Source organism: Adiantum capillus-veneris, chromosome 12 (genome assembly GCF_014529385.1).
Source record: "Adiantum capillus-veneris isolate H3 chromosome 12, ASM1452938v2, whole genome shotgun sequence".
NCBI classification, from domain to species: domain Eukaryota; kingdom Viridiplantae; phylum Streptophyta; class Polypodiopsida; order Polypodiales; family Pteridaceae; genus Adiantum; species Adiantum capillus-veneris.
Genome location: NC_140942.1, coordinates 113,805,062 through 113,829,857, shown reverse-complemented (window position 1 = coordinate 113,829,857; position 24,796 = coordinate 113,805,062). Strand labels below are relative to the sequence as shown.

General features: G+C 49.1%; 1 protein-coding gene across 3 annotated transcripts in view; it reads right to left on the bottom strand.

Annotated features, from left to right (window-relative positions):
• The window catches only part of MMT (methionine S-methyltransferase), an 83,009-nt gene that overhangs the window by 30,039 nt on the left and 28,174 nt on the right, over positions 1 to 24,796 (bottom strand). For all 3 annotated transcript variants that reach the window (XM_086525594.1, XM_086525595.1, XM_086525596.1), the window contains 2 exons: positions 9,473 to 9,607; positions 9,049 to 9,378 (listed from right to left, as the gene is read on the bottom strand). In XM_086525594.1, coding sequence (XP_086381720.1) covers positions 9,049 to 9,378; positions 9,473 to 9,607 — 465 coding nt within the window. The remainder of the gene's footprint in view (positions 1 to 9,048; positions 9,379 to 9,472; positions 9,608 to 24,796) is intronic.

Genomic DNA, 24,796 nt, shown 5'->3' with positions numbered 1-24,796 from the left:
AACTGCATGCATCCTCTAGCTCAGAAGCAACTGACCCATCGGGCCTCCTCAACTCATTGACCTTTGCATGCGTATGCCGAGGTCCCACTGCCGCAAAGAAAGCACCAGTCACTCTGTCACCCTCATGCGTCCACTGAGAAGCCTGTCGGTGGAAAGCAAACTCATGGCGCCGCTCCTCTGTGCTAACAAGCTCCTGGCGAGCCTGCTGTAACTGCTCCTCCAACCAAGGACTGTCTGGATGCTTCTCATGCATCCTCTACAAGGAAGCAATGCCCCGTCGGAGACGCTGCTGCTCCTCTCTCGCTGCAGCCAGGCGAGCCAAAGACTCCTCAAGAAAGAATCGACTAAGCTGAGCTAGTCCCGAGGCCACTCTATCAACAGGAGAATCCTGCATGTCTAAACTTTCTGTCCAAAGAGCCTCCACTCGCTCTCTATCGTGCTCCCCCTCCTCTGCCTATCTGCCACTGTGAGGATCACTGGTGCATGGTCCGAGAAGAAAGTCCCTGCCAGAATGCCAACTGTCCCACCCAAGTCACAAAAGTGGTCACTAGTGTAGAAGCGATCTATCCGCGATAGATTCACTCCTCCCACTCTGCGGTCCGAACGAAGAAGGCCAGGCTGTCTGGGGGCCTCACAAAGCTAGAATGCTGCCACACATCCGAAACCCTCAGTCATACAAAACCTCTCCCAAGCTGCCAGCTCAACTCCATGCACAGTAGCATGCCTACCACCAATCCTGTCAGAGGGGTCCTCCAACATGTTGAAGTCAGGGAGAGACTCAATAATCTGTGATTAAAACTCTGCTCATGCACTCGCCACATTAGGCGCATAGATGTTCAGGAAGCCCACAAGGCAACCCTGTACCTGCATAGTGATCCACTAAGCCCTGCTTGGCACAATAATCCCTCTGCCCACAATGGCCTGCTGCAAAGAATCCGCAATAGTCATACATACCCCACCCTGGATGCCTCCAGGTCCAAAAGCAATTGACCAAAAAGTATCATATCGTCCACACAAAAGCCGACCACAACGTGTAATGCGGCTCTCACACAGATGATGCTCTTGTAGCATAGGAGGTCAATCTCTCCTCCCACAAGGCATCGTTGAAGCTCCTGACGCAGTCGGCCCCTCTGACGCTAAAATTGGGACCCACCTAATCCCTGCACGTTCCATGAGACGATCCTCATGGGGAGCGAGAGAGAACAGATGCTGCCGCAGCAGCTAAACGTGCTATCTTCGAGGCTAGCTTGGATGGTGAGTTATCCGCATCCGAGCGTCCTCTAGATAGGTGTGACTGCAAAGAGTGTATGGCCCAAGCCCAAGTAGACCGAGCCGTGCGTAGAGCAACGTCCTCTGTCCAGGAGTCCTCATGAATGTGTACATAGCATGGTGGGCACTACATATCAGCAAAGAAGTGAACCACAATGTGTCTACATCCTGCTGCATCTGGAGGGGTCACAGCAAACTTGGCCAACGGCCAAAGATTCTGAAGCATGTCTGTAAATCTTAGGTCTCCCATGTGATGACAGAACTCTACGACCTGTGTCTGTAGCCACTCCAACACTGAGTCGAGAGTCCACTCAGTCTGGTCTCTGCCGCAAAGGGGAAAAGAGAAGCCAACCACCGAGTCCAAGGTCTCTATCCCCCTAGCTGCAAGGAACACAACATGAACCCTGAAGCAGGCTACCTCAAGGTCTGGTGAGGAGTCGCCGAGAAAGCGGGTAAAGTTGTAGGCAAAGAAGTCCCATCGGTGTCAAATTTCGAAGCTCGTCAGACCACAAGGGACTGCTGCAAAGGGAGACAATTGTACCAAAAGAGGGGGTCGCAAGAAAGGTTGTCTCTCTCTCGCCAAGCGACTCGTAGCAAACGCACTGCCAAGAGATCTCCTAGCAGCGGAAGACGGCCCTGCCCCCTGGGTCGACTGTGGGACTGGAGGGGGAGGGGGGGTGCAGGAGCAATGGGAGGGGGGGGAGAAGAGGGGCGAGGGGGATTGGCAAAAGTAGGGGGATGAGGAGGAGAGGCGGAGGGAACAAGGGGGGGGGGGGGGGGGGGGGGGGGGGGGGGGGGGGGGGGGGGGGGGGGGGTGTGTCGAGGGTGAAGCTGGGTGGAGGCTGGAGCAAGGACCTCGTCCTGCTGAAGAGGACCGAATCAATTCCCCGTGGGAACCCAGTGCTGCTGGGCAAGCGCCTCAGGACCACTCTGAGTGCCAGGCTGTCGTTGAGGCCCATGCTCTCGTCGACCACGAACCTGCTACAATCCCTCCTCCGGCGGAGCCCCAGGCTCGGAGGGTGGCTCTGCCTGTGTGCTCTGTGTCTCTACCTGTTTTGCTGCTAGCCAATCCTTGAAGGCTGGGGTTGGGCCTGTGGTGTAGGTCGAGGCCTCCTCTGTGGACAGGCCTTCGCAAAATGGCCCATCTGTCGACAAATCAGCACTAATTCGAGAGGCCCGAATATTCCACGCTCTATCTAAACCAACTTCCACTCACCCGAGGAAGTAGGATGACCTTCGGGAGAGTGTGGGTGTCCCTAACCAGAACACGAACTGAGGGAATGTCGGCCGCCTTGGCAGCTACTGAGGCTGCCGTGCAAGGTGTCTCCAGGACAGTCCCAATCGTTGAGCCTATCGTGGACAAAAGTCGTAGGTCTCCCTTTGCAAGCCAAGAAAGCAAACGGAGATGGGAAGGTCTGCCTCCTTTACCAGAACATCTGAAGCAGGGTCAAAACCATGTCTCCACTGTCGAAAGTAGGCTCGTACTGCTCGGATGGTCAATGGGCTCATGGCGATGACCTTGGACGCCATCTCGAAGGTCTCAAACTCGATCTGATAATAGCCTCGTCCGAGAAACTGAACGTCCAAGATCTTGCCCACCTCTGCAAGAAGACGGGCCTAGAGAAGATCACGCAGCTCTCCTCTATTGGATCTAGTACCGAGAATCTTGCAGATGACGGAAGTCGCCTGCAGGAGGTCCACCTCTGCGGCTAGGCTCACTTGCTTTGTTGGTGAGAGAGCAAGTCGAATGGTGGGCTCAGTGGGGTCGGGCAAGGGGGCTTCCGTGGAGTCCCTCTGTGGCGAAGCATGAGCCTCCATTTGTGTCTGCTGCTGTGAAGAAAGCAGAGGAGCGTCGACGAACGAGGGAGATCCTGCTGGACCGAGCATGTCGAGGGTGCCGGTGAGACCCGTCAAGCAAGAAAGAGGAGTCGATGGAGTGTAGACGAAAGCTGGTGGTCGAGGCACAGGGCAGGCAGGCGGGGGGTTGGGTAGCGACGGGCAGGACGGGTGGGCAACGGGCTGTGGGCAACAAGCGGGAGGATGCAGCGGCAAGTGTAGCAGGCAGGGGGCAACGGGAGGGCAGCGAGTAGCGTGGCGGGCAAGTGGGGCTGCGGGGAGCTGTAGCGCGCAGGGGGCGGGCTGAGGGCTACGTGAAGGAGGAGGAGGGGATGAAGCTACGCGAGGGCGGGGGCAGGCAATAGTGATGGCGAGACCAGAGGGGTACAGACAGCAGCAGCGTCCCTCTTGGCAACGCTTTAGCCATGAGTCGCTTGGCGAGAGAGAGGAACAATCTTTCTTGCGAACCTTCCTTCTGGTGCAGACATCTCCCTTTGCAGCAGTTCCTCGTGACGAGCTTTGACATTCGTCGTAGGTGTGACTTCTTTGCCTACGACTTCACACGTTTTCTCGATAACCCTTCACCAGACTTCGAGGCAGCTTCTTTCAGAGTTCATGTATTGTTCCTTGCAGCTAGAGGGATAGAGGCCATGGACTTAGCGGGCGGTTGGCTTCCCTTTTTCCCTATGTGTCAGGGACCAGTCTGACTGGACTCTGGACTCAGTGATGGGGTGGCTACAAGCACAAGCCCTCGAGTTCTCTCACCACATGGGAGGCCTGGGGGTTACAGACCTTGTACAGACTCTGTGGCCGTTGGCCAAATGCTCAGTGACACCTCCAAACTCAGCAGGATGTAGACACATTGTGGCACACTTCTTTGTTGACACGCAGATCCCGCCATGGTGGTATACAAGGAGGGGTATGTGACTATTGCGGACTCTTGGCAGCATGCCATTGTGGACAGAGGTATTATTGTGCCTGGCAGGGCTTAGTGGATTACCATGTAGGTTCAGGGCTGCCTCTTGGGTTTCCTGAACATCTATGCACCCAATGTGGCAAGTGCACGTGCAGAGTTTTGGTCTCACATTGTAGAGTCTCTGCCGCATGCAGAGCAATGGTGCATTGGGGGTGACTTCAACATGTTGGAGGACCCCTCTGACAAGATTGGAGGTAGCCATGCTACTGTGCACGGAGCTAAGTTGGCAAGTAGAGAGAGGCTATGTATGACTTTGAGGGTTTCAGATGTTTGACAGCACTCTCGCTTTGTGAGGCCCCCAAATAGCCTGGCCTTCTCTTGTTCGGACCGCAGAGTGGGAGGAGTGAATCTATCTTGGATAGATCGCTTCTACGCTAGTGACCACATATGTGACTTGGCTAGGTCAATTTTCATTTTGGCTGAGACATTTTTTTCAGACCATGCACCAGTGATCCTCACTGTAACAGATAGACAGAGGAGGGGGAGCACGATGCTACGCATCCCTGAGAGGATCTTGTTGGACTTTGAGCTCAGAGAGCAAGTGGTGGCTCTTTAGAGGAGAGGCGCAGGAGAGGCGTCATGAGTTTGCTTTCCATCAACAGGCATCTCAGTGGACCCAGGTGGGTGACATAGTGACTGGGGCGTTCTTTGAGGCAGTGGGACCCCAACATGCGCACGCCAGTGTCAACTAGTTGAGGAGGCCCGAGGGGTTAGTTGCTTCAGAGCCAGAGGAAAGGCGTGCAGTTGATACTGACTTTTACCATGACCTGCTGTCAGCAAAGCCTCAGTCAGAGCGTTAGGATGCATGCAAAGAACAGGTTTGGGCATAGATGCCTTGTCTTGTGACTCAGGAGATGTGCCAGAGGCTTGAGCTGCCTCTTCAACTAGAGGAGCTCCATGCGGCCCTCAGAGCACTTCCCCGAGGTAGTTGTCACGGTGATGATGGTTTGACTCCCAGTTTTTTCTTAGAGTACTAGCACTTGCTCGGCTCAGACCTCTGCAATGCTTTTCAGTACATCTTGCACACACGAGAGATGCCCAGCAGCATGAGTGAGGGCTTGATCTACCTCATTCCCAAGGAGGGTGGCTCCTTGGATGAGATTCGACAGTGGTGGCCCATCACCATCCTCAACTCAGCCTACAAAATTCTAACCAAGGCTTTGAGTTTGAGGATTCAGCCACTTCTAGAGAGCATTATACATGGGACCCATACAGGTTTTTTCAAGGAGCAGAGTATCCTTGACAACATCTTCACTTTTTGGGAGACATCTCCTCTCACACACCTCAGAGGTGAGCATCTAGCGATACTTCTTCTCGATTTTGAGAAGGCCTACGATAGAGTCGACTAGGAATTTTTGGAGGGCACTCTACGCAGGATGGGCTTCTCAGATGCTTGGATCAGAGGTGTGTCAACTCTCTACAGACGTGCACACAGCAAGTGCTTTTGGCAGGAGGTAGAGGAGACCGTTTCATGCTCACACGTTCGGCCAGGCAAGGTTGTCCTCTTGCTCCCTTCCTCTTTCTATTCTATGTTGAGGCGATGAGCAGATTCTTGGTTTCACAACAGGTTGGTCTACGTGGCTTAGCGCTCCCTATTCAGGGCGATGAGCTACTAGATGTTGAGTTTGCAAACGACTTAGATTTGTACTTGGAGAGCCAGGAGGCCAACCCGCACAGGTGTAAGCAGGCTCTAGCGACGTTTTGTTGTGCATCAGGCGCACTGATCAAATGGAGGAAGACAGTGGCTTTTTGGGTTGGCAGTGCTCCTACGCCTGATTGGCTACCAGGTGAGGGTTTTAGATGGATCCCCCCAGGGACTGCAGTTCGATACTTGGGCTGTCAAGTTGGCCTGGACTTGTCTCCTAAGTAGCAAATTGCTCCCCTCCTCCTATCCGTCAGGAGGAAGTTGTTACATTGGAGCTCCGCACGACTCTCTTTGGTAGGTAGAGTTGTAGTGGCCAACCAGGTGTTGTTGGCTACTATGTGGTACATATCATCTTGTTGGATCTTTTCGAGCTCCTGAATCAGCCAAGTAGAGAGGCGGATCAAGAACTTTCTTTGGTCAGGGCAGGACACTCAGATAGCCCGGGCCAAAGTAGCCTAGCAGGTCATCACTCTACCTTGTTCTCAGGGGGGGTTGGGGATCATAGACCCAACATAGCAGAGTAGAACCCTTCTTGGGAAGTTTGTTGTCAGAGGATTGCTTCCAGGGGAGGAGCCCTGGAAGGAGTTTTTGCTTCAGTGGCTTAGAGCTCGAGTACCTCAGGCAGGAGACCCTTGGAGACCTTCCATCAGATGGATCTTCACAAAGATGCGCACAGTTGGTATGAGCAAGAGACTAAAAAATCGTTTTGCTATGAGCCTGTTTCGCTCATGGGAGCAGCTACGGAGAGGCCTGGAGTAGCACCAGCCCACCTACACGGAGGAGCCCTTGAGACAGTCCTTGTTTGAAACCCCTGGTCAGCACTCGGAGAGGCCACTTGGTTGGTAGTAGGCCCCATGTTTCTTGGGGTCCCATGGCAGAGGGTCCAGCACGCACTCTAGGTGATTGGCTTCAATTCTCAAGTTTGCCAGAGGAGTGACATAGCATCCAGCTGCAGAGCATGAGAGGGGTGCGGGTGCAGAGCATGTGTTAGGACATCACAAAGGCATTACCAACTCAGTGACTCACACCTCTAGAGATAGCAGCTCACAGATGGATGGGGGCCTTCACGCGATTGGAGGTCCTCATCGTAGTTCGTGCTTGCTCAGAGATTGTACCCTTCATGTTCTTCGAGATACACGGCGAGGGTCGACTACACTGAGTCTCAATAAACGCTCCATAGGTTGCAGAGTGCTGTTTTCAGAGGATCCGAGTAGTAAGCGTCTACGGGAGGACTTGTGTCATCGATCGTGACCCAGCAGCTCTTGAGATAGGCCATTGGAGGCTTTGGGCTTGGGAGAGTTGTCCACTTGCACGAGTGCAGCGGGATCTTGGAGTGATTTTGGAGGGACCCTTTCTCCTCAGCCGACCATCCAGGAGTCCCTTTCTTTCAGTACATTGTTCGACTTGGACGTCACATACTGGCAGCACGGAGAGAGGCTCGTCCTACTACAGCACCTCATTGGCAGGAGGAGCGTCTCACAACTCGGTTCCGCTATGGGATGCCAGACAGCCGCGGCAAGTCACTTTGTTCCGGTGGCTAGTTGCACACAGAGCTACAGCAGTGGGGAGTTGGCTAGTACATAGTAGCCTTTTGGCAACATGCGCAGGTTGTGACCATCCTTTGGAGATTAAGCATCACTGCCTATGGGACTGTCCTATGGCACAGCAGGTTTGGCTTCGGATACTTAGACTGATGCCAGCTCTTTCCACAGCACGACAGTACACCTGGGGTGCAACTGCTTGGTCCACTCTCACGGGACCTGCACTACAGTTTGAGCTATCCTCCACCAGCAGGACGATAGTGATACAAAGGGGCCAACCTACACTCCAGCTGACTACAGAGCTTACCCCACAGGAGTGGTGCAATGAGAGAGAGAGAGAGGTGTGTCGAGAGCTCGTCTATGGCCTGACACTCTAGTTCATTTGGCGGGCCCGCTGCTTCCGCATCTTCGAGACTCGCCTTGTGCCACCAGCAGAGACTGTTCGAGATTTTTGATGGAGTTGATCCATACTCTCAGGGGACAATTCGAGAGACTTCAAGGCAGCTCCATCTGCATGCGGGAGCGCAGAGAGTTGCTCTTTTGACTCTGGCACCTTGGGCCTTTCTTCACCATGGTCCGGGGCGAGCCCAGATGGCACTCCCGCCCACCTGTGTGGCTTTTCCCTCCTCCCATCTCTTGATTTAGCCTTCATTGTACATATGCTGTTTTTCATTGAGAGCGTCTCCCCCCATGGTTGATGTAGCCCTCTCTAGTAGAGGTGGTTGTAGCCCTATGGGCAGTTTTATTAACTAATAGAAGGATCTCTTTCTTGGAAAAAAAAACATCACCTCATACTTCTCGATGTCGGCCAGTGCAAGACTAGCAATACGCATCTAATAGTCTAACTTACACCGTAGATGGCCCAATTGCCCCTTGTAGAACCATTCATGCAAAGAATGTTCACCGTTTTACGGCATAATGTTCTTCAATCTCTACCTCCTGTTGGCATAGTCTGCACATCCTCTGTGTCATAGGAATTCCCACTGCTCTGCCCGCTTCTATCATCAAAGATGGGGTGATGATACTCTAAGCTGACCAATCATCATCTTGGCACCATGTCATAAAAGCCCCTCCATGCATCAAGGTCTCTGTATGAATCCATCCTCCTCCGAGATGCTCATGAAGTGCGCTCTGTAGTATAGCACCTTTGGTGCAATAATTTGGTTCATTCATGCCTAAGGCAGATGACATGAAGAGTGTGCAATCAAGCGGCATGTAATGTCACTCTGATCTCTCAAGGACTAGTGAGAAATATGGAAGTCTACAAACCTGAAATGCTGTCGCTAAGCTGCCATCCTCAAAACAGCCCAGCAGACCCATCATAAATCCTGCCATCTACAGTAGAAGAACGCTCCCCCTAAAAAGATGAATTTGAAATGATGCAATAATGCTCATTACGAGAAAAAAGAAATGGTATTTAGGACCTCTTCATTTTGGTTGAACTGAATGATGAGACACACAATACTTGTACACATTTTGGGCCTCATAGGCCACCTTGATCTTTTTCAGGCACTAATCTATCCTTCTTTCTACACGAGTCCTGTGAATCATAAAGAAACCGAAGCAGCAGAATAAGCCCTGCCCTAGCCTGTCTGAAATGCAGAATGTTATTTCATCTGCTGCAAATAGACAGCTATTCAAACACTAATCAGCTATGAGTTTGTCCCTTAAACATACATTATCATACACTAAAACACTTCAAGAGTTGCCGGCTGTGCATCTTTCACCCACAAATACAACCATGCACTTGAGGTGTAAACAGTGCACAAAGCTTTTCTTACTTTGTTTTTGAGAAGCCCGCAAACAATGGTTGCATGTGAAGGCAAAGCTTGAGCAGAAAGATACTGCAGTACACCGTTTGTCCCAGGCAGGCTGGAGAGCTCAATATGATCTGAAATATCCAGTAGTAGGCGAGCACCAAATTGAGAGCAGGCATCAAGAAGTCGTTCAAACGCAGTTGAAGACTTCATCTCAAAGTCAGCCAGGCTAGACACAACAACCTGAGGTTTCAGCATAAGCAGCAGCTTCAAGATGAGATCAGCTCGTTTTGGTGCTTCGATCACAGTGATATCTGTTCCAAACAAACTTGCACGTGGACTGCTTGCAAATTGCTGAAAGAAACATGCATACCACTGTTACAACCAAGATAATTCAATCACTTCATATAATAAATATTAGAACAGAAGTATGCTTGCAAAAAAACACCTCCGCAGAGAACGTAGTGAGCCATTTGTGGGGTAATAACTTTGTCAGACTTCCATCCACTAAAGCAAGTTCCGGTGAAAAGAGGCACAAGAAATGTTCGATTGCGACTGCTCTGGAAGGATACACAATGATGTTCTGCAAATAGGAAAAGTACAAAGCTAACAAAAATACGAAACTTCAAAGTTGGACTTATGACAAAAAAAAATAAAGTGATGTTATATATGCATCTAAGAGTGCTATATAAACATTGAATATATATAAAAATTGCATCCAGAGTGATGTCTAAGTACTGAAACGTAATGCACTTCGATGTGTTCACACTTCTTGATTTAAACTTAAAATGAGTTATAGATAATAAAAGCTCCACAGTTTCTGCTGAATCATATCCATCATACACTAATTACTGGCTGAAGAGTACCAATGTCAAACTGTTTATATTTCAAAGACAAATGAATCCGAAATTTTAAAGAGGCATTTTAGCCTGTAAATAATGTGACAGATTCCAGGTTCCTTCCAGACTGCGCTTATCACACCTAGGAGCTGTGGGCCTAATCGACCTCTTGATATATGCAATCCGTCAAGATTGCAGCTATGGATAAAGCATTACCTTCAAGAATCTAGCTGAGTGCATTAGCAACTCAATTGCTGGATCCTTTCCTGTAACTGATCTCAAAGTCAAGTTCTTGCATAAGTTCATCCAATATAGCCTTCTGGTCCCTGATAAAGTGTTGCACAAATGTAGCAGGAGCATTAATCAAACCAAAGGGTAAGACAAAAATCGCTCGCTCAGTCGCCCGCACCTATGGCGAGCGTCCAGTGCCACCTCACTCGGCCTGCTTTGCATGTGGTGCTCTGAGTTGCCACTGTTCTGCAGCCTATGATGTATCTCTGTCGCTGCCTGTCTTGTGCAGCCCTACTACTCCCCCATGCTTCATCGGCTGAGCCGCCATAGGTCAACCCTCACCGCCGTCCGACATGCTCCACAAGCAAGAAGGGTGCCCCCCATCAAGGCCACTCATATCAGTAGAGGGTGAGTGCACACATGGATTCCAAAGCAGGACTCAAAACACCAAGGGTGTAGCACAATACCAATCAAGGGATAGGATTGGGACTATTTTCTATAGAACCAGTAGCAGACACGACGACGGTAAAAGGATGAGGTGCGATTAAGGAGCCAGTGCAGTTAGGTTATAGGAAACAAGGCGAGGATACCGATGCAAATGAAGATGAAGTGATGCGAGTCTGTGAGATAGCCTTCAGTCTTGTAGTCATTAGACAGTTGCAGAGAGTAAAAAGTGCCTTGGCAAGCTACATGGAGAGAGGATGAAAACAATCTCTAAAAGGTAGGCACTTCTACCAAAAGCAAACTTTGCTACTGTACATCAAAACCTGAACCACCAAAGACCACCAGCAGTGAAAAGCACAAGGAATATTTGCAATGGCCAGAGCTCTAACATCGAGCATTCATGCCAACTGGTATGATCTGACAACAAAAGGCAATGGATAAATAGAAAAGAGAGAGCACTTGATGACAAAGACGCGGGGGATGAGGCAACTGACATCACCAAGAAACTGCAAGAGGATGCCACAAGATGAGCAAAGAAGCACTACTCTGGAGCTAACAAGGATCTATCAGTCAAGATAGAAATCAGTCCACTTGCTGCACATGGCTCTTGAGGACCAGAGCTCAGGAAGGAATCCAAGAAGACAGTGAAGGAGGCTCTAATGACAGCCACCTTTTTGGAAACCTAATGTAGAACACTAACAAAGCAAGTAGAGAACAAAGCAACAAGCGAACAGCAGCAACCCAAAGAACCCAATGAGAGGAAAACACAAGAAATCGCGGAAGGTAAGGAACACAATGAAAGAAAACAAAAAAACAAGGAAACCAATGAAAACAAACGAGAAACCTACTCTAGCAACGGACTTCACCACACCCACTCATACGTGCACGCACGCACCCATATGCACATGCCCACCCAAAAATCTATTTATAGAGCACAAGAAAACAAAGCATGCAATAACCAACCTCAACACACATAGTCTCTCTCTCTCTCTCTCTCTCTCTCTCTCTCTCTCTCTCTCTCTCTCTCTCTCTCTCACGAGACAGGATCATCTACATTGCCCTTTGCTACTTTGCTCCCACAGGCTCCAGATTCGCCCCTATTGAGCAGGAGTCACCGTACGCATGCCTCACGGAGGAGATTATGGAGTACTCCACACTGGGTGAAGTCTTCCTTATGGGAGACTTCAATGCTCGTACGCGCAGTGAGCAGTGTGAGGCATATGACCACGAGGACCCAGAGGCACTACACACTCTAGATGAGGAGGCTACTATGAGAGATACAACAGACAGAGCTCCAGTCACAGCCTATGGACGACATCTACTTCGACTTGGCTCCCAGCACCGTCTCGTTATTTATAACGGGATGGTCCAGTGGCCCACCTCAGGGGGCCTGACTTGTATGCCACATGGAGTTGCAGAGGGAGGGGGGAGTACAGTCGACTATATTCTGGGACCCAGGGAGGCTACACACCTTATCACATCCTTCACCATTCCACCCATACCCATCGGAGCCGACCACACATACCTCTCTTTCTCCATCACCGGAGATACCATCCCACACAGCTCCACAGCACACACTCCACACACCACCATCCATTTCACACATGAGCTAGCCTCTCTTTACTCGGCCGAGGTCGAGCATGGCCTATGCCTCCTCCACCCATCCACACCACTCTCAGTTCTCACATCACATATCTCTTCCGTTTTCCACACTTCAGCTATTAGCTCTTTTCCACACACCACTCACACAGGACGCACTCCCCCCCCCCCCCCCCCGGGACTATGCCTCAGAACCGCTGGTATGATGATGAGTGCAGAGAGCTATACCGACACCTCCGTGCACGGCGAGCCTTAGGAGAGATCACAGAGAGAGAGGCCAGACGGCATATGAAGACGCTGACACGCCAAAAGCGGCGAGCATTCGAAGAGGCACAGGAGCTTGAGCTATACCACCTATTCATGAGCATGGATAGCGCGACGGCATGGCGCACCCTGCGCGAGCCACATCCGACTACAGCTATTGAGGATCCACAGATATGGCATGATTATGCAAAGCGACTTTATGAGGTGCCAGGGCAGCCTCCTATCCCACAGCCACACGAGCCACGCCCCACGTGCTCCTCCTTCTTTACAGCAGAGATGGTAGAGAGGGCCATACGCCGCATGCAGCACAGACGATCAGCTGACCATACTGGATTACAGAGTGAGCACATCATTTATGCGGCCTCCACTATAGCCCCGTTGATTGCACATGTCTTCAACCGGGCTATAGGGGAGGGCTTCCCAGAGGAGTGGACACAGCACACCATAGTGCCTATCCACAAATCTGGCGACACCTTGGACCCAGGGAACTACAGGACTATCATGATTGGCCACACGATGGCCAAGCTATATGGAGCAGTACTTGAGGCACAGCTCAGCTGCTACGCAGAGATCGAGGGTTTACGAGCTCCATGCCAGGCAGGTTTCAGACGAGCTTTCTCCACCACTGATCACATCTTCGTTCTGCACTGCCTCATTGATGGGGCAAAGGCGCGGAAGAAGGGGCTTTACTGCTGCTTTGTGGCTTTCCGCAAGGCCTTTGACACAGTCCCACGCGAGAGACTCTTCCAGCGCCTTCACAGCATTGGGGTACCAACAGAGATGATTTGGGCCATATATGCTCTCTACGAGAGGGTGACGGGTCGGGTTCGTTGCCCAGGCGGTTTTTCAGAGACCATTGCTAGCACCATTGGTGTTAAGCAAGGATGCCCACTCTCCCCGACACTCTTTGGGCTCTACATCGACGAGATCTCCGACTACATACTACGAGCAGGAGGAGAGGGGAGCAACTTGGCAGGTACTCCGGTCCACATCATGTTATATGCTGATGATATTGTGTTGATTTCAGAGTCACCCGAGGGCTTGCAACGCCATCTTGAGGCCTTGGACGAATTCAACACACACAGGGGGTTGACTGTGAACCTTGGCAAAACCAAGGTTATGATCTTTCACACATCCAGTGCAGTGAGGAGCGCTGCCACCTTCACAGCAGCAGGAGGACAGGTTGATGTAGTCACCTCCTATGTCTACCTTGGCATCACATTCACCAGCCTACCAGGACCCTTCACTATGAGGCAGGCTGCTGTTGACAGGCTCACCCGAGGATATGCAGCTCTGGCCATGCTAGAGCGGAGATGCCACCAGGCACACTTTCAGGAGCCCCGCACGAAGGGGTGGCTTTTCGACACCTTAGTCACCCCGGCCTTGATGTACACGGCGACAGTATGGGCACCAGGATTGACAGCTGACCAGTGGACACAGCTTGAGAGGCCACAGGTATGTATGATCTCACGCTTGCTCCGCAGCAAGAAGACAGTGCCACATGACATTATTAGAGCCGAGCTCGCCACACCACCTATGGTTGTAGAGGCACTATTCCAGACAGTCTGCTTCATCCAGAGGATGAGAGAGCTACCTCCTGACAGACTTACTCGTAGAGCATTTGAGGCAGCTATACAGCTATCAGAGAGTGGGCATGAGAGAGCATGGTACTCACAGGTCAGAGCATGGTTTGAGGGACACGGTCTTGACATGGAGAGCCTACCACCATTCCAGTACGACCCCCACTCACCATATGTTCACCTCTCTCGCAGTGAGAGGAACTTGGTATTGAGACAGGATCTGTGGCAACTATACACTAGGAGAGTCTGGGAGTCACCTGTGGCAACTATACAGGATCTGTGGCAACTATACACTAGGAGAGTCTGGGAGTCACCTGGCTTGGGGACGAGGATGTCAGATTACAGAGACCAGTTTCTCACCATATTGTCTGGGGGGTTCATACAGAGACCACGCTACATGGACACATATATGCCACATAGCTCACGGGTGGCGATTGGTCAGCTGAGAGTGGCTTCACACAGGTTAGAGATTGAGATCGAGAGACATACTGGTGTTCCCAGGGAGGAGTCAGTCTGCAGAGCCTGCACAGAGGAGGTGGAGAGTGAGGAGCACTTTGTATGTAGATGCAGAGCATACACTGAGATCAGAGGCAGGTATGAGGCCTTATTCAGAGGACAGCCCACTCTCCGAGAGATCATGGACTCTCGAGATCAGAGACAGCTCGGACGTTTCTTACTAGAGATACAGAGCCATCGGGACACACTACTATAGCCACACACAGCTACACAGACAGAGGGGAGACAGTCGCAGCTCACAGACTCCTTTCAGAGGATTGCCGCCCCTCCCTCACCAGACACTCAGAGGGGAGTGACACTCCCACAGGCGGAGGTGAGCCGAGCTAGACGACGACCACGAGTCACAGGCTACAGGGGCGCGAGCTCCCACCACCGACAGATCGAGGAGATCCGAGCCCGGGAGCGCCGTGCCACTGAGGAGCGAGTGGCTCAGATGAGGGCCGACACGACAGCTTTCATCCGGGTAGCCTTGGCACCAGACCCGCCCATGTACCACATCTTACATCCCCCCATTAGTACAGGATGGAGCTAGATAGCTTGATGCATTCTCATGATTGTACTACCTTGAGCATATAGACATGCATATACCCCTAGAGATAGAGCTCCATCCCTCCTCAGATACTCCACTACCTACATTCAGTTCAGTTTTGTATCAGTTTTGTTTCATTTGTCTTTCCGATAGACGGATGACATACACACCATGTACATTTGATTTGTCTCATAGGCCGATTTCGGCCTGACATAGACGTTAAAAATCTTTCTTTCTCTCTCTCTCTCTCTCTCTCTCTCTCTCTCTCTCTCTCTCTCTCTCTCTCTCTCTCTCTCTCTCTCTCTCTCTCTCTCTCTCTCTCTCTGGGATCGTCTATGCACAGTTGCTCCAGGCCTCTCAGTAGAGGAGTGCACTACTTTATTGACTGAGACACTACATGATGCAGCATCAGAGGCATACCCACACACTCAACCGGATCGGAGGCGACATTCTGGGAGCATGCCCCAGAATAGTTGGTATGATGAGGAGTGCAGAGAGATGAGAGCCCAGCTTCAGAGGGATCTTCATTTAGGAGTCATCACCTACAGACAGTCGCGGATTGCTTTCCGGCGCCTTGTGCGAAAGAAGAAACGAGCTTACCTGGCCCAGATGGAGCGAGACTTGTATCAGTTGTTCTTGAGTAGAGACTCAGGCGAGGCATGGCGACTCTTCCATGAGCACTCCCCTCCCCCAGTGATTACTTCTCCTGATGTGTGGGGCCAGTATGCGACATCGTTATATACGGTTCCTGGGCAGGATCCCCTTCCAGATCCTACAGAGCCATGTCCACCTACGAGCACCTTCTTTACCACTGAGATGGTAAAGAGAGCCATTGACAGGATGAGGACCAGGAGGGCTTACGATCATGACGGTCTAGTAGCGGAGCACTTTATACATGCTAGGGATATGCTGATGGAGGTTCTTGCAGTGTTGTTCAATCGTGCCATGTGTGAGGGATTACCTGAGACTTGGAGGTTGTCTACTATTGTGCCTATATTCAAGGCAGGTGATCCTACAGAGCCTGGAAATTACCGCACTATTATGGTTGGACACACACTGGCACGATTGTATGCATCCATTATTGAGCAGCAGTTGAGTAACTGGGCAGAGGGTGAGGGTGTACGGGCAAAGGGACAGGCAGGTTTCAGGAGGGGTTTCTCCACTCTTGACCATATTCTGACACTCAGAGCTATCATTGAGGAGGGCAGGTCACATGGGAGACGGATTTATTGTAGCTTTGTGGATTTCCGCAAAGCATTTGACATGGTACCGAGAGCTCGACTGATGCGCAGACTGCAGGAGATGGGGGTGCCCACAGTGTTGATTTGGGGGATTATGGCTTTATACAGATCAGTGATGGGACATGTACGCACCCCAGAGGGGATATCTGACTTAGTTCACTCCACTATCGGGGTGAAACAGGGTTGCCCATTGTCTCCTACTCTATTTGGTATGTATGTTGATGAGGTGTCTGATTACATTGACAGAGAGGGTGATAGAGGTGCCCAGCTGGCAGGGACGTGGATCCCATTGTTGTTATATGCTGATGATATTGTCTTGATCTCTGACTCACCAGAGGGTATGCAGCGACAGTTGGATGCATTACACAGTTTTGCAGAGGATAGTGGATTGTCTGTAAACCTTGGTAAAACCAAGGTCATGGTGTTTAACACCACACCGCAGTGGATCAGGAGATCGGCACCGACCTTCACGTATGGTCAAGAGATTGTGGAGTATACAGATGCATACACTTACCTTGGGATAGTCTTCACTGGGCCGAGGTTTTCTTTGGGGAGAGCAGCAAAGACTAGACTGACCAGAGCTTATGCGGCCTTGGGAGGCTTGGAGAGGATGTGTTCGCAGGTTCAGTTCCAGGAACCTCGGACAAAGTTATGGCTCTTTGATACTTTAGTAGCCTCAGCTATGATGTATGGGGTACAGGTATGGGGACCTTCTGTAGGCCAGGATGGTTGGAGAGGTATGGAGAGGCCCTTGGTATCTATGATCTCCCGATTGATTAGAGCCAAGGCCTCCGTACCTCACGCGATCATTCGAGCAGAGCTAGCTGCCCCCCCCATGGAGATTGAGGCGCTTACCAGATCAGTGTCCTTTGTGCACAGCCTATGGGATACTACTAGAGACAGATATGCTAGATTGGCCCTTGAGTCTTCCAGACAGTTAGCTCTACAGGGGGACACTTCATGCTGGTATGCACAGATGACTTCATGGTTTCAGACGCATGGCTTCACCATGGACAGGTTGCCCCCTTTCCAGTATTCTCTTCAGGCACCCTCGCTGTCTCTTACACGGGTGGAGATCACTAGACTCATTCGTCAGGACCTGATCCAGCTCGACACTAGGAGGACATGGATAGAGCCGCCTCAGGAGTTGAGCACAAAGATGGCTTTCTATAGAGAGCATCTTCTCCACCTCACAGGAGATGGGTTTGTGATTCGACCCAGCTACATGGACACACATATGTCTCATGGTTTGCGTTGTGCCATTGGTCAGATACGCACATCCTCACATCAGCTCGAGATTGAGACCGGTAGATTCAGAGGGATACCAGCAGACAGCAGGATATGCCGATTATGCCAGAGAGAGCCAGAGACAGAGTTGCACTACATATGTCATTGCACAGTGTTCTATGAGATACGGGGGCGTTTCCACTGCTTATTCAGAGAGGGTTTTGGTCCTCTATCTAGGGTCATGAGTTATGAGGATCAGAGATGTCTTGGACTATATCTACTTGAGTTACACAGGTATAGAGACACTTTACTGGGGAGAGCTAGAGAGAGGCAGTCCCAGAGACACATTACAGATTTCTTTTCACTAGATATGGGACAGCCAGAGGAGCAGCCACCACTGCAGAGCTCGTCCCACACTCATTCGACCACTACTGGCACTCTCATCGACCGAGCATTGGAGCTACAGAGATACAGACGACCGCGACTGAGGAGAGGAGCTACACAGCATCGACGGAGACTACAACAGAAGATTCGAGCCATACTCTCTCGACATCCAGAGTGCAGATGAGGATGGATCCTCACCATTTCTTCCATCTTTGTTTCTCACACTGTTACATCCAGTTTACCGGGTACCTATTGTATCAGCTGCTACACCCACGTAGTTTTAGATTGTAGTAGTAGTAGTAGTATTTTGTTCCACTTCTAGTTCTTTTGTACCCAGACATGGTATTAGATTCACTATTTTGTAACTGATTGGTCTCATAGGTCATTTTGGCCTTTTGAAGACGTTAATATAACATTTCATTTCATTTCATTTCATTTCATTTTCTCTCTCTCTCTCTCTCTCTCTCTCTCTCTCTCTCTCTCTCTCTCTCTCTCTCTCTCTATATATATATATATATATATATAGATCACCCTCGCTGTCTCTTACACGGGTGGAGATCACTAGACTCATTCGTCAGGACCTGATCCAGCTCGACACCAGGAGGACATGGATAGAGCCGCCTCAGGAGTTGAGCACGAAGATGGCTTTCTATAGAGAGCATCTTCTCCACCTCACAGGAGATGGGTTTGTGATTCGACCCAGCTACATGGACACACATATGTCTCATGGTTTGCGTTGTGCCATTGGTCAGATACGCACATCCTCACATCAGCTCGAGATTGAGACTGGTAGATTCAGAGGGATACCAGCAGACAGCAGGATATGCCGATTATGCCAGAGAGAGCCAGAGACAGAGTTGCACTACATATGTCATTGCACAGTGTTCTATGAGATACGGGGGCGTTTCCACTGCTTATTCAGAGAGGGTTTTGGTCCTCTATCTAGGGTCATGAGTTATGAGGATCAGAGATGTCTTGGACTATATCTACTTGAGTTACACAGGTATAGAGACACTTTACTGGGGAGAGCTAGAGAGAGGCAGTCCCAGAGACACATTACAGATTTCTTTTCACTAGATATGGGACAGCCAGAGGAGCAGCCACCACTGTAGAGCTCGTCCCACACTCATTCGACCACTACTGGCACTCTCATCGACCGAGCATTGCAGCTACAGAGATACAGACGACCGCGACTGAGGAGAGGAGCTACACAGCATCGACGGAGACTACAACAGAAGATTCGAGCCATACTCTCTCGACATCCAGAGTGCAGATGAGGATGGATCCTCACCATTTCTTCCATCTTTGTTTCACACACTGTTACATCCAGTTTACCGGGTACCTATTGTATCAGCTGCTACACCCACGTAGTTTTAGATTGTAGTAGCAGTAGTAGTATTTTGTTCCACTTCTAGTTCTTTTCTAGTTCTTTTGTACCCAGACATGGTATTAGATTCACTATTTTGTAACTGATTGGTCTCATAGGTCATTTTGGCCTTTTGAAGACGTTAATATAACATTTCATTTCATTTTCATTTCTCTCTCTCTCTCTCTCTCTCTCTCTCTCTCTCTCTCTCTCTCTCTCTCTCTCTCTCTCTCTTCTTCTTCTTCTTCTTCAACTTCTGGCAGTTATGTTTAACCGTGCCATGTGTGAAGGCTTGCCTGATACTTGTAGCCTATCTACTATTGTATCAAGTCAGGAGACCCTATGGAGCCTGGGAATTATCGCATTATCATGATTGGACACACATTGGCACGGTTGTACGCATCCATTCTTGAGCAACAGCTCGGTAGATGGGCAGAGAGGGAGAGGGTATGCGCAACCGGGCAAGCAGTGTTCAGGAGAGGCTTTTCTACTTGTAACAGGTTTAAGGGTTAGGGTTTCTGTCGTCGAGGTTGTAGACACATCGGATCAATGTATTCATTTGGCCCGCCTCAAACTCACTTTCCCTAAAAAGGTAGTCCATACCAATCTCTTGAACAAAGCCGGAATCCTCGGTGCCATGATCAGTTCTTTGTATGTAGAATTTGTATCTAAAGACATCTGCATGGTGCTAGGAACATCTCTGTGACCTTCGGGTCTTGGACTAACTTGAGTGGGTCTTGCAAGAACCGGCCGAGAGGCCCAAAGCCTAGAAAAGGAAAAAGGTACAGAAGAAATCCCAACTTAAGAAGTCTTGCCGAGTGGCCCAAAGTAAAGGGTAAGGAATTAATAATCCTAAACCCTTACCAACTTACAAGTACTGGCCTAGGGAGCCCAACAGATCAATAAAGCACACGCACACTCAGAGATTGTCCAAATTGCGTAGAGCATGATGATGTGGTAGGCTATATGGCAGGACCCGTGTTTTGTGCTGACATGACACGTGGCAACTATACGGATTTCCGCTTTTTGCGCTGGCAACCATGGACAAGTTTTCACACAATCTTTTGGATGCATATGCTTTTGAGTTCAAGTGCTTTTAGGACAAATGTAAGGTGCAGCGAAAGTGAATGTGCTCAAGATGAGTGCTCCGAACTGTGCTCAAGGTTTCCTTTTACTTACGAAAGGGAGAGCCTTCCGTTCCTTTAGTGAGAGAGTGCAATGACACAAACAAAGTGGTGAACACTGTGAATGAAAGCGCATGAGACAGAGAGAGAGAGAGAGAGAGAGAGAGAGAGAGAAGAATACGACACCAGAATGTTGTCAAACCCTCCTCCGAAGGCCCCACTCTCTATAGCGAGAACGGTCTACTATTGATTGCACATAACTCTACAATGCTCTGGACTTGCCAACGATGTCGACGACGATGAGGACGACGACGAGACGGGCTGAAATCTGAAAACGCTAATGGCTAAAATCTACAAATCTTGTATCTGCTGAATTCTGACTCTATGTCGGCGATGACAATGATGCAACGACGACGCGCTGAAAACATAGATGCTGAAATCTGCGTTTTTCGAACTGAAACTGTAAACGCTCATTGATCTGACCGTGCGGGAAGGTGAGATCTGCAAGGTTTGGGGCTTTTTCTGCGGTGTCTAGGTGCTGAAAACTGAAAACGCTGAGGCTATGGGCTGATCTGCACCATGGATCTTCAAAACGCCGAGGCTGATCTGCAAATCAAAAACGCTGGGCTGAGTTGGAGCTTGATGCAAAAACGCTAGGCTACTTGCTGGAGACTACTACTGCCGAGGCTGGTCTGCCATGCAAAAACGCCACACTTGCTGTGGATGAAAAAACGCTAGGCTTGTTGTGGATGAAAAAATGCTAGGCTTGCTGATGGGGGGAATCTTGCTGAGAAGGTGCCTGTTGAGCTCTTGTTCCTGTTGCCTCTTCTGCCAGAAATGCTAGCGCTAGGGTTTCTTATATACTTGCTGTTCTAAATTGCCCTACCCAGTTCCCAACAAAAGTCGCTTAAAAATAATAAGTGAAAAATGGCAAAAATAGGGAAATTAGGTTTTATGTACTGTAAAATGCTCCTGATGGAATCTGATGGTAATGCTGATGATCATGCTGTGTGCAACCAGAGGATATGCATCTACTCTAAGTGCCTATGCACGGTCTGCGAACAGACTCACTAAGGTGCCAAAACACTTCCTAGGCTAGACTGACTGAACTGGATTGAACCCTTGTCATGAAGTAGCTTGTCCACCTACACATAGGATTAGATGTGCACGTGACAACTGATGCTTTTGGGGCTCTGCTTTTGGGCATCCCTTCTAAGTTTATAAGTGCCTATAGGGCAACTTCTTGGGAGCAGCTGGACGCAGAGTCTTGGAGAGAGTCAAACCCTCTGGAGTTGTACTTTGCGAAGTGTAATAATAAAGAAATACCGAAAGGGGCGCTAGTCTTTGGGGCCAGTGCGTCTTGGCTCGGATCTCCGTCGTGTCATGTCATCTACTCTCTTTCTCTCACAATTATTCAAGTGTTTTGAAGTGTTAAAGTGTCACCGAGTGTGTAGATTGCAGTTATCTCTGTGTTTCCGTTCGATCCCTCGTCAGAAGTGATTACAGGATACCATCCACGCAACCTAACGCTCTAGAGGAGCATGCATTGCGGGGCAAAAGTCACCCAAGCAAGACTGTTGTCGAAAAATATGACAAGGCAACAAGATTTCTTTGTCATTTGTCCACCTCCCCCTGATGACAATGCAAATAGATTTTGTACCCTATGGGAGACGGATGTTACCCCTCCTTCCATAATGGTACATGTTGATGGAGTTTCTTTAAGGCTTGCATATTTTGATTTGAAATGGGATGTATTTGTTGGGACAAGTTTATTTGCAAGAAGTTAGGTCATATGGCTTCTGAATGTCCTCAAAGGGTTTACATACCAATTTTGTGTTGTCAAGTCTTTTGCCTGTTCCTCATTATGGCTAGCACTTGGCACTCACATCTATGGCCCCAACAAATTATTCCTAATGGTCAATTAGTTCGACATCTTGGTTACCCCAATTGTTGGGATGTCTCATTGAAGGAGGGGGTTTTTTGGGTTTTGATTGGTCTTGAATGCAAGATCGATTCATCAAAGCTTTCCACATGGCCACTGCATGTACATCTACAGATAACTCAATTTATCCTCATGGCTTACATATAGTTTTATCTTCCATTATTGGCTTGGAATGCAATGGGCATTGTCCACTTTATGTCCAAGGCCATAGAATGTTTGTGGCGAACCCAATCTAATTCAAAGGGTGTGCATTTGATAAAAAGAACTTTAGTATGTTCACCTAAGATGCATGGAGGCCTCAATATTCTTGATGCTAATTACCACATGCTTGCCGGAAAGGCCCCTTTGCTGCCTACATCTCTTCAACAATAATCACCCTGGAGTCTGGACTAAGATGTTAGGAGACTTGCGTGGACATAGGAGTTTGCACTTATGATTGTTGGACACTTGATTATGTGGATCTCATTTTTATACATGTTTTTGGTCGTATACCTGGTTTCACCCTTTGATGTTAGGAGACTTGCGTGGACATAGGAGTTTGCACTTATGATCGTTGGACACTTGATTACGTGGATCTCATTTTTATACATGTTTTTGGTCGTATACCTGGTTTCACCCTTTGATTTTGGCTTGGCAAAAATATTCTGCTACTACCTCCATTGCTCTGGACAAGCCACAACACATGGGTAGCTAGTTTCACTTTCAAAGCATACATTGGAGTAGAGCCTCTTTGCAGTCATTGGCCTTGGCTTATCCCCGAAAATCATAGTCTCTCTAGAACTGGTATACCTTTCATTGATGATATCACGATATGATTGTTACAAATGCTAATGTGGTTGTTTGAGTAAGGCACCTGGAGATGCATCATCAACCAATATGGAGGGCTATTATTCAGCTTCTTACACCTTTTTGGCACATTCCTCCCCTTCAGACTGACGAGAGCTTGCGGCATTGGTGTTTTGATCATTCAAGCTACCTCTCCTTTTGTTTTGATGTGCTTAATGCTTCCAATGCATATCGGTTGCTTATTCCCTCACCCTAGATTTTTAAGCATGGTAATCGGTCATCAAATTTGCCCAAACCTATCCCATTAGTTTAATAGTATTCTACAAGTGCAAATTGCATCTCAAACAGAGGACTTATGTTTTATCACAAGTGTGCTCCCTGTCGGGGCTCTTCTGGCACGCCGAGGTATTGCTTCTACTTTATGTTGTTCTTGCCGTCGATACGCTTAAAGACACTACCTCATATGCTTTGTGTTTCTCTCATACTCAAGGTCTTCTTGGTGAGATTACACAATGGCTGCAATATCATTTCTCTAGCTACACTTTTGAATGCTCCTCCTGTTTTTGATCCATTGAATCCACCAGTACTAGAGTACAACTACTGTCTTGCTTGGGTGCCATTCTGGGCCCTTTGGGCAATTTATCAACTTCAGCAGGCTTTATAGGCATGGCAACATATCTTCTGTTTTACCATACTTTCGTACTCAGTTCCTCCGGTGCTTCATGCTTGTTTCCATTTGGGAGACATTTCATGACAGCAGTCTGAAGCCATCTATGACTGTTTCTAGCCTTCTTGCATGGCTCCATCCATTTTGGGTGGTTGTGTCCCGTACATTATTGTAATTAATGCAAATTTCATCTAAAACAAATGTAGGTTTGTGTAACTGTATCTGTGGGTGTGCGTGTGCGCTCGTGTTTGTGCGAGTTACAAGTCCTTGTCAACCTGCTGTAGCTGCCACCTTCTAGCAAAATTTGCATTCGAGCCTCTTCTATCAAGGCTTCTTCTTCAAATTCTGAAGAAATTGGTGTCTAGCTAGGATGCGGAGCGCCAAGGCCGCTCTGCCATTATCAAACCAAAGAACATGCTGATAAGATCCTCCAGAGTATGTGGTGAATCTTCCTTTACTTGATATTGTGTCTCCAGGGCACATTCACAAATAATGCTATTATTTTATTATTCCCTGGTAGAATGCCTAATGCAAGGGATGTGGGTCAATGGCTCAATTCTTAATTGGGAGCATGTGGTAGTGATGGTGTCTATAATGATGCCCGGAGTTTTATAAGGTTTGTACTCAGAGCCTTGGTTTAAGCGAATGATGTTATCAAGCTCAATAATGGCACTCTTTCAGGCACTAGCCTTGGGAGTCCAATGTTCAAATCTAGCTTGCGAATTCAGCAACTCCATTGCTCCTACTAATAATTCTCACATTGCATGCACATGCTGACACACAAATGTGTGAAAACAAAATTATTTGCTTGCAGTTTTACATGCGCCAAATCTGTGGGAGACACTTATGCCATATCTTCCTGGTTTGACGGTTCATCAAAATTCCCAAAGTAACTATTTTGCTCCATTGGGCAATAGCATTTGCTAATGCACATCAACATGATGCTTATTTGACCGTTCATTACATCCCTCTGCTCGTGCCCCTCTATGGTTGTCTTTGTATTTTGGCGAATCCACTAATGATCCCTTCATTC